The sequence below is a fragment of the Tenrec ecaudatus genome, chromosome 8 (genome assembly GCF_050624435.1).
Source record: "Tenrec ecaudatus isolate mTenEca1 chromosome 8, mTenEca1.hap1, whole genome shotgun sequence".
In the NCBI taxonomy this organism is placed as follows: Eukaryota; Metazoa; Chordata; class Mammalia; order Afrosoricida; family Tenrecidae; genus Tenrec; species Tenrec ecaudatus.
In genome coordinates, this window is record NC_134537.1 from 8453717 (window position 1) to 8464598 (window position 10882).

General features: G+C 43.8%; 1 protein-coding gene across 3 annotated transcripts in view; it reads right to left on the minus strand.

The window, feature by feature from the left end:
- The window catches only part of NKTR (natural killer cell triggering receptor), a 45566-nt gene extending 35963 nt beyond the window's left edge, over window positions 1–9603 (minus strand). For 2 of the 3 annotated variants that reach the window (XM_075555997.1, XM_075555995.1), the window contains exons 1-3: window positions 9462–9601; window positions 9240–9320; window positions 142–216 (exon numbers count right to left, since the gene is read on the minus strand). In XM_075555997.1, coding sequence (XP_075412112.1) covers window positions 142–216; window positions 9240–9297 — 133 coding nt within the window. In that variant the 5' untranslated portion in view covers window positions 9298–9320; window positions 9462–9601. Of the gene's footprint in view, window positions 1–141; window positions 217–9239; window positions 9321–9461 lie in introns of all 3 variants that reach the window. The other variant, XM_075555996.1, reaches the window with a different exon arrangement.
- Window positions 9604–10882: the final 1279 nt, after the last annotated feature.

Here is a 10882-nt window from a genome sequence, read left to right on the forward strand (position 1 = left end):
CCTTGATTTCATACAGAAGCCAGTGAAAATTTATTCTTCTTAATTTGCAAAACTCATTTCAGAGCTCAGTATTTTTCAAGAAAATGTCTAAAGGTAAAACTGATACTCATGATTCATCACTGGAAATAATAATTCACGTACCTGAGCAGAGGCAAAGAAAGTTTTTGCAAGTCTTTGGACAAATGTCTGAGAAGAGCTGGAACATAATACGACCAACTGGAACGAAATACCAAATAAAAAAGTCAGTAAGCTGATTAAAAGTACCATATTGTACCTAACAGAAAAGTGTCCAGTATTAGTAGAAACAGCAAAGTGGAAGGTTCATTTTGTAATGTTATTATTTTTGCAAAAACCTTTTTGTTTTAATTAATAAATATTTTTATTGGAGCTCATACAACTCTTATCACAATCCATACATACATCAATTGAGCAAAGCACCCTTAAACATGTTGCCCTCGTCATTTTTTCTTTTTTTACATTTTATTAGGGACTCACACAACTCTTATCACAATCCATACATATACATACATCAATTGTATAAAGCACATCCATACATTCCCTGCCCCAATCATTCTCAAAGCATTTGCTCTCCACTTAAGCTCTTTGCATCAGGTCCTCTTTTTTTTTTCCCTCCCTCCCCTTTCCCCCCTCCCAATGTGCCCTTGGTAATTTATACATCATTATTTTGTCATATCTTGCCCTATCCAGAGTCTCCCTGCGCCCCCACCCCGCAAAAAACTTTTTAACTGGGCAATACGAACAGTAACATCACTCCTTTTGTTATAGTTAGAATTCACACACAGCTACAAATGGATCCTAAATTTGTAAAACTTTGTGTTTAAAAGGAACTTATACTATTAGATTCATTTTAATACATTCCCCTAACTGAACTATTAATCTTCTTTAGAAGTATCCTGAATAGCGGTTACTAACACCAAACCCACTGCCACGGAGCCCATTCTGAATCTTAGTAACCTGCTCCAAGCTTGTAAACCTTGGCAAGGGTGGACAGCTGCATCTTTCTCCCACACAGTGGCTAGGGGGTTTGAATCACCAACCTTGTGGTTAGCAGGCCAAGACCTAACCCAAGACCTAACCCAATGTGCCACGAGGGCTCATTTAAGAAACAGACAACAATTATTATTGCACCTGCAGGTAGATGCCCCAGTGATGCATACACATCATATCCTAAAACAGCATCTGCTAGTCCCACTACATGGATGTTCTCCTACCCGGCATTTCCAGTTCTCTTCCTTTACTCAGGACAGCTGAGCCCGTTTCCTGAATTGCATCATCCATGCATGTCACTTAACATTTATATTCTAATCTCAGAGAAAGCGGAGAGAGAAAACTACAGTGCCTCCAAAGCAGAGGTATTGAGAAGAAGCAAAAGCGCAACTTCAATTTAACTACACCAGTGATGTAGTTAGCAAACCTTTCAGTCGACGTACTCCTTTTACCTCTTAAAATCATTGCGTTTGTGTCTATACAAGTTAGAGCTACAGATGTTTATGTACTTGAAAATACAACTGGTTACTATTTCAAACACAAGATTATACCAGCATGTTTTTCATTAGCTGGACGGTATCCTGGACCGCGTCATCTCTACACAGTTCCACTGTACACTTAAGAATGGGAGTGGAAAGGCAAATGGGATCAGTGTAATTACAAAAAGGCTTTGACCTTGCAGACATCACAAAAGGATCTCAAAACACAAGAAGGAAGTTGTGATTCACAATCATATTCCTAAGCCTCCTTTCCTCATATTGTAGACTCCCCCCCAATGATGAACACTTTATTTACTTAAAAGAATTTATAGAACACATCAAAATTAAATGTGGGGCAAACAAAGCATGTGTAGTCAGATAATAAAACTACATTTGATATACCCTAACAATGCAAGGGTTTCCCTTATTCCTGGCTTCGTCAGCCATCCTTTGAGAACAAACCACCATACTGCGTTGTAGACCTCGGTAAGCTGAAGCACTGGACTGACAACTGCAAGGGTGGTAGTTCAACTCCACCAGCCACCCCGAGGGAGAAAGCTGAGGCTGTTTGTGCCCAAGAAGTTTTAAAGCCTCAGAACTCCTAAGTACGCAGTCACTATGAGTTGGAATCGACTGGATGGTAGTAATTTTAAGGGATAAAAAGTGGGACAATGGTATTTTATGGGAAAAACTTCCCGTGTCAGCACTTTGCCTTTAGCTTTAATAGAGTCAAATCTTAAAAAGAAATTCCAAACCTTCCTAATCAATTCTCGATACCTACAGGAATAAAGAAATCTGGGGAAAAGAAAAAAGACGCTTAGTAGGCAGTATTGTATGTGAAAGTGAACTCAGTTTTAAAAATGCCAATGACACCATTAGTATTGAATAGATGCCTTTGAATGAAGGAATAAGCTCTCAGGAAAACCCACTAATAATTTAGTGGGCTTTACTCATCTTTTATCTTCCACTGTTATTATAGAAATAATCTGGGTAGAAAAATGTCTTCCAAGGAATCATCACTATGCCAATAAATACACTGCTTTATCATGGTAACATTAAAACCTGAAACAAATTCATCTAAGAATAAGTTTGGGGCTTTTAGGGCAGAAAACAGGTAGCGAAAGGCAAGAGTGACACAGATCAAGACTGGCTTCCATACCTGAATATGTCAACTTGCAAATCATTAAAAATAACTACAAAAGGAAGCAATATTGAGATTAATCAACTAATGTCAAGTGTTTTTTGAAGAAAGATGAGGCTTTCCCATCCTGTAAAATGCTCCAGTCTTAGAAACTCGCAAGGGCAGTTCTACCCTGCTACAGGGTCACCATGAGTCAAAACTGACTTCATAACGGTGAGTTTGGTTTGGTTAAAGCTTTTTAAACTTTTGACTATAAAAAGCCAAGACATGCTTATGCTTTATTGTAAATCCTGACTTAGCCACCAGGTGGCAGGAATGAAATCAGTTGCTACCCAAATCTGGATAAATCCCCCAGTCACTTTCAGCAGTAATGTGGGGTGTTTTTTTCTTTTAATTCCCAGAACCAGCTGCACTGGAATTACAGGTTGCAACACTGAAATACTGGACATAAAATATAGAGTCAGTGGAAAATGAGCACTTGTTAAGGGAAAATATTGTAAGAACTGCTTCAGAGGACAAGAAATAGCACATAATCAAAAGTAAAAAGGGGAAAGGTAGGAACAGATCATATTGGGAGGCAGAGGGCAAAATCCAGGGGGTGCTTTAGAGACGGGAGCAGCATGCCAACAGGACATTGCTCCCCAGGGGTCAGCAGACCCAAGACTACAAGACACTCCCTGCCCAAGTTGCTGGAAGCTTACCTCTTGGCTGGGAAAGAGGTAAAGAGAGTCTTGGAAGGGTGTGTGTTGTCGTGCTGCTGAACTGCCCCCGGTGGACTAGGAAGAAAGGCTTAGCCATCTATTTTTCAAAGACCAGCCAGTGAAAACCCTATGAACACAGAGGTCCAGGCAGCACACTATCCCATACGGAAAGGGGTGGCCATATCGGATTCCAAGTAAAGTAGACATTATTTCCCCCTCCTTTGTTTGCTCAGCACGGGCTAGGTGCTCCTTGTTAACCCCCCACCAGTTTGACTGCCTGTCTTTTCCAGCCCTCTCACTGTTCATTGATCAGAGCCATGGGGGAGGGGTTGGGACTAGTTTTCCGTTGTTTCCTTAATTTTTATCTGCACTTCACTGACGGGAGTTTTGAGGAGACTGAAGAATCTTCAGCTTTCCAGCAGCTCCGTGGTTCAACCTGACCTCTTAGGAGAACATAAGCACTACACAGACATCTTTCTTACTCAGGGATGAGGTGGGGGCTGACTTGATGGCAGCAAAGTGATCTTCTCCTCAGATCCCTATAAAACCCCTGCCTCAAGGCCATCCAGTAGAGGTTGGTGCTATTATGGGGATTATCCAAGCCCTAAGGAAAAAACTCCTCATGCTTATAAATACCTGCAACATGATTTTCTTAAAATATAAGCAAAAAGGCTTAATCGAAAAGGCCTGTCTTAATATGAAAGTACTTTTGTATAAAAACAAATGCACTGCCATTGAGTCAATGCTGTGGGTTATGGGTGTAGAAAACCCAGTTTTTCTTCCCTCAGAGCTGCTGGTGGTTTCAAACGTCTAACCATGCAGCTTGAAACCCAATGTGTAACAATGACTACACTACCAGACTATGAAAGTCCCTTACTTAGCTCAGTACCTATGTTCATGGTCATGCAATAAATTAAAGCAATTTGCAAAACAAAACAAAACTAAGTCAGATGCTATGCTAGGTGCTTTACAAATTCAGGCTGCTCTGTCATAAGATGACAGAATTTTACGAGACAAGCATTATCAAATACCATGTATAGAAACTGTTTCCACGGGGAGATAGGGTAGTTAAAGGAACAAGAGAATGTCAAGTTGCAGTATTTTTTTCTTTATGAATATCACTAATAAGGGCATACCTTTAGTTCTAGGGGCATATTATAAAAACTGAACATCAAAGGAAATCGTACAATTGTTCACATCTTTCAATTGATCACAATGCCCAATGTTGTCATGAATACAGTCCTTGTGCCCTTTAACTGGCCACTAGGGCCGAAAAGCAGCAGTGCTGTCAATTACCCAGCCTGCCCATGCAACCAGCTTGCCACCTAGCTATCTGAGTTTGGTACTGCACAAACAGCAATCTGCTTAAAGTGTGGTCGTTAATTAATCCTATTACAGTAAATTCATATTCTAAAAGCACACTGCAATAAGACAGGTGGTTGAAGTAATCTCCCACACACTAGTAAGTATGCATTATTACAATGAAGACCTATTTTACTTATGAGCATATTAAAAGGGAGCATTGAGATCACGGGGTCTTTGCAGCCAGCCACTCGATGAGTAAGCTCATGACCCAAGGTGAAGCGGGAGATTGGCAGGGCCCACAGGACCCTCCAGAGATGAGCTATTCTGAGTGTGAGGGAAATGTATAGCATTAACTACTGATTTAGAAAAGAAAGGTCTCACATGGACAACCGAAGCTCCCACTTTAAGCAACTAGGACAAAAAGGAGACACAGTAAAACTTAAGCAAACAATGAACGAAAACAAAAATCAAGAGGGAGTGTGTGTGTGTGTGTGTGTGTGTGTGTGTGTGTGTGTGTGTTTGGGGGGGGTTGCTGAATGAAACCAAAAGCTTCTTTGAAAAGATAAATGATAAACCTCTAAGCCAGACTGAGGAACACAAAACAAAATTTTAAAATGACTCAAACTACCACTATCAAAAGTAATAGCGATCACTATAGAGTCCACATTTATTGCACGGATAAGAAAAATCCTGAAAATATCATATGATCCAGCAATCCCATTACTTGGTATATATCCTAGAACCTAAGAGCAGAGACACAAATAAACATATGCACACCTATCTTCACCACAGCATAAACTCCCCTAAATGCCCATGGATGGAGGCATGGCTACGCAGACTACATACACACAGAGCATGACATCCTGTGCACTGTTCACTAGCAATGACTCTGGATAGCACCTAAGGGCCTGCCCGAACCTGGAGGGCATTATGCTGAGGGAAACCAGTCTGTCACAGAAGGGCACATATATACAATCGCTATTATAAAGTCAATTGTGATGGACTGATTTATAATGTAGATGCAACTCTTTCTAAAGGTGCCTTAACCATGTAAACCAAGCAAATGTACGTTATGTGAACATTCACTCTATTAAGAAACCTACTGTAAAAAAGAAACCAAACTTGATCAACAGTTACCATGGTGAAGGAGAAAGAGTAGTTCTCAGGGGGCATGGAGTTTAGGTTAATGGTGGTGGAATAAACTAGAAAAAGGTATCAATAATGGTTGTACAACACAAAGACTATAATCAATGACAATGAATTATACATGCAGAAATTGTGGAATTAGAGAATATTTTGTTGTGTATAATTTTGCTAAAATTTAACAAATAATAACTCCATGAGTAACAATGGTGTAAGGAAGATGTAAATGTTCTAAATTGAATGTGGTGATAATTGTACAACTTTTTTTTGGGGGGGGGGTTAAGTATTTTTCAAAATCATTTTATTGGGGGATCCTACAACTCTTGTTATAAGCCATACAATTGTATCCAACATATTCGTACATATATTCCATCATTCTTCTCTAGACATTTACTTTCCATTGAGCCCTTGGGAACAGCTCCTCTCCCCCCCCCATGGTGATGTGACTGAATTATTGAATTGTACATCATATGGATGAAGTGCTAATAAAACTATTAAAAATTGTAAGGAATAGTCCTGTAATAATTATTTTTTAACCCAATCCTGCAATTATTTTAAATAAGAATCATATTACATTGCAAAGTTGAGCTCCAGAGGGTTTTCAATGGTTGTTTAGGAATTTTTCTTCTAAGGCACCTCAGGATCAACCTCTCTGTTACTGCACTACCTATCAGAGACTGACAACGCGTAACATACATACTGCCATCGAATCAATTCCCACTGATAGCAGCCCTACAGGACGGGATGGAACTGCCCGTGAGGGTTTCGGTGACTGTTAACTCTTTATGGGAGTAGAAAGCCTCACCTTTCTCCCTCAGAGCGGCTGGTGGTATCAAACCTGACCTTGTAGTTAGCAGCCCAAAGAGGAACCCTTATGCACCAGTGCTGTCTTAAGGCCATATATACGAATGGTTAAGTATTACAGGGTAAGACACTTCTCTTCAGACCACTAGAAACCACAACTGTTGCCACTGAGTTGATTCTAATTCATGGCAGGTGACCTTGTAGGGTGGGGAGAACTGCCCCATTGGGTTTCCAAGGCTGTAATCTTTGGGAACGCAAGAGCCACAGCTTTCTCCTCAGGAGACAGCTGGTTCAAAGTGCTGACCCATTGCTTAGCCATTGACCTGCTGGTGAGCTGCCACATATTAACCACTGTGCCACCAGGGCGGGCCCCTCTTTATACAACTGCAGTCATCTTGTATTTTAAAAAATCAAGTATTTATTACTTACATAATATACTCAAAAGTGTTGACAGAAGCATTACATGAGATCAAGCCATAGGAAATAGCCCATTATCAAGTCATTCAGCCTAACACAAAATAAGACTCGGTGTTCCCAAGAGTGTCCATCAACTCTGCCAGAACAGTTATAATAAACTGTATGGAAGGCAGGAACATTTACCAAGTATGTTCTGACCAGTTTGCACCAAAAAAGTTATTTGCAAATCTAGAATCTGAACACGTACAGTAATTAACATGATACAGAAACTTGGTGCACCTAATTTCTACTTTTCAGGGAACTATAATCTTTCCTTCTTCAAAGTCTGGCTATATAATAAAGGGTAAGAGCTGTCAAAGAGTGGAAAACAAATCTACAGAAAAAGTGCACACCATTTCTAGCTGACAGAGTGCAAGTCCTCACTCTGGCTGTCAAACCAGTCCCCACTATTCACTCCGAGCCTCTACTCCAGCCAGGAGTGCTCCTCCTGGCTGTTCCTCCAACATGACCAATCCCCACAGAGTCTTGTAATCAGCTTTCCTTCAACCGGGGAAGAGTGGCACACCTGATTAACTTTGGCCAAGAACCCAAAAGACTGTTGCTTTTAATCTCCCCGACGACCTAATTCTGAAAAATAACAGCTGTTGAAAACCCTCTGGGAGAACAGGTTTGCTCTGAAACACGTGAGCCGGACTAAGCTTGACAGCAACTGGCTACTAACAGGAATGTGTGCACATTGGTGATTCTGCAGAGATGGGCGCTTGCTTACTAGCGCCCACCAGTCACTAGAGGCTTGAGGGACACCATGGTGCTGAACAGATTTTCAGTGGAACTTCCAGACCAAGACAAATTAGAGAAATAAAGCCTGACAAGCTACTTACCAAAATCAGTCAGTGAAAACCCTGGGAACCCAGCAGTCCAATACACAACCCACCGTGGGGCAGGACCGCATCCAGAGCTGTTGGTTGTGCTGTGCACAAGGCTGCCACAAACTGGGGGGGCAACTCGGCAGCAAACCATAACCAGATGCTCAAAGGCATCAAGGGTACCCACGTGATTCACTTTCACGTCTTCCAGCTGTCTGCTTACAACGCCATCATCTCACAAAGTCTAAGTGACCTTCCCTGACCATCAATTAAAATGAGCACCTACTGAAAGCCACTTAGTGTGACATAGTTGTCTTCCCCAGTAGAAAATAATCTATCAAGAGGAGAGAACTTGGTTTTATTCACTGATATGTAAGAGCATAGCAGCCCCTCACTTGCAAAAATCTAAACAAGATGCTGCACACAGGCAGTAAGTATCTCTCCAATGAAAACTTGTCTTCTACTAGGGGCTTCAAAATGTTAACGGGAAAAAAATTAAATAACGAGAAACTGGATATTAATCTATAGTGGAATTCTCTCAGAAACTTTTGAAGCCCCCACGTATACCAAAGCAAAACAACCCCCCCCCCCAAAAAAAAAAACCCAAAACAACACATAAAGCTTCCTGGTTCCTTAGAATGAAATAACGAATTCTGTTTCGGAGGAAACATTTGGTTTTTGACCAAACATCCTTAGGAATGGCTAGATTCACTCACTAGAGGCCAACCACTCATGTGACGTATTCGCATACTGCCATTCTCCGGCCACGGAATTCTCTAGTTTATCACCAAGGGCGTTAGCTTAGCCGTTTCCCCACGAACCAAGACACTCTGGCTCGAGATTCTTAAGGGAAGTAGAGGTGCAGTTATCACCGTCGTGTTATCTTAGGATTATAAAGCATAAATGACAAGAGTCCAAACCTCAAAGTACAAACCAACCCCACCGCCCACGGGCCGATTCCGACTGATAGCGACCGTACAATCTTTATGGGAGCGGGTGGCCTCCCCTCTGTCCCGCTCAAAGTGCAAAGGGCAAGAGAAAAGAGCATGTGGGGGTCTGTCTCCTAGAGGCGCTGGGAGTGGGGGGCAGTTCCAAGAGGGCTGTCCCCTCTTGGTCGGTACCAGGCGGGATACGAGGATTCAGCCTGGGGGTACAAGGAAAGGGGCGTGTGGTTTCGGAGGATGCGGCCAAAACCCCCGGGAGGAGAGGGGGAAGGGGGTGACTCTTCTCTGTTAATATCCCCTCAGGAGAAGAAAGTTAGTTGACTGCGCCGCCCCGCGCCCTAAACGGCCTGAGGAGAGTTGGGGGTGGGGGGGACCCTTCCCCTCCGCTCTGGCAAGCCCAGGCCCCAGCAAGGTTCAGGTCTCCCGCTTACCCGGCTCCCGGTTGATCTCGATGTCGAAGTGACACTGTGGCCGGTCCTGCGCCCCCATCGCGACCCAGGCGGCGGCGAGGGCTAGGAGAGAGGAGGAGGGAAGCGGTCAAGAAGGGGGCTGAGGCCGAGCACGCGCCAGGTCGGCCGCCCGCGACTGAGGAGGCCGAGACGGGGGCTCCCTCCCGCCCCGGGCCTCCCGGGCCCCTTGCAGCGCGCGCACACCTGCAGGCGAGCTTTCACCTGGCTGGCCTCCAGCCTGAGTAGCTCCGTGTGAGCAGAGGGGAAAAAAAGCACTGCCACCTCAGTCAGAGCCCAACGCCACTAACGGACCCGCCACCCCCTCCCGGAGCCCAGCCTCCAGGTGCCACGCCAAATCCCGCGAGAGGGAGGCAAATACCGCGATAGCACAGGCTTGACGGGGTTGGTTAACTGAAGGGGGCCCAGGGGGCGTGGGCATGGGGGCGGGACCGGACGGGCTCCTACTGCCTAAAGCCCCGTGCGTCTGCGCCTGCGCTGGTAGTTTTGCCCCGTTCCCTTTCCGAACCAAGCGCGGAGCGCTCTCCTGCAGCTTGTCTTCTCCGGCCCTGCTTGTTACCGCACTTTGCGACATCGCGAGCTGTCTGGGCGGCAGCGACTTTGGCCTCCCCAGCATGCACACCCACGCAGAGTAGCTCCGAAAATGTCCTGAAATTAGTCTGCTGGCGGCCCCCAAAGGCAATTTTCTCTGTTTAGACTGAAGTGTCCTTCCACTTGGTTCACGCTTCCGTGCCAACATTCGTGGGAAAACAATTTCTGTCCCTATGCGTATTGACCATTCACGTCTTTTGTGAAGTAGTTTCCTGGGTTTTTTTCCCCATCATTGTGTTACTGAGTACTTTGGAGAAACAAATCCACAGAAACTCGTGCATAAGAGAGAGTTTTATACAAAAGGTAAGTGCACATCAAGAAAACATCCCAACTCAGCGTTGCCCAAACCCACAAGTCCAACATTAACCCATATGTCCAACATCAATCCACAAGACTTCCTCCATCTCACAAAACACACGCAATGATGGTGACTGCAGGAGGAAAGCCGAGTCACTGACCGTGCAAGCATCTCAGCGCTGGCAGGGGTCTCCACATGGCTGCTCCAACACCCTGGGCTGCATCAGGGTAGGTCCATGTGGCTTCACCTCAAAGATGTCTCACAGGAAGTGAGCCTTGCCAGCTGAAGCAGAGAACTGGCTAAGGCAGCTGCACCCTGGTCCGGCCATCACAAAGCAAGAGACCTGAGAACTAGAAAAGCGAGGCTCACCAAGCCATTTATCTCGCCGCCCTTCAATTAACCCCACATGTGTTTATTGGCCAGGTTGGTACAATAAAGAAACTACCTCAATCATGTTCTTTGCCTTCAAAATTCTTGTGTTTGGGATGCAAGTTTTGTATTAATATATGATTATGTGTAATATATGATTGTTAATACATGTATGAGCTATCTGTACATGTATGAGCCATCTTTACATCCCAAGCTGTTAAAAAGTCTCTAACCATGATGCCACTTCTTCATATAGCCCAGGATCTCTTATTATTTGCTCAGAATACAGATCTGATGCGTAAAGAATACAACCCTGATGCACACCTTTCCTGATTTTAAACCAAGCAGT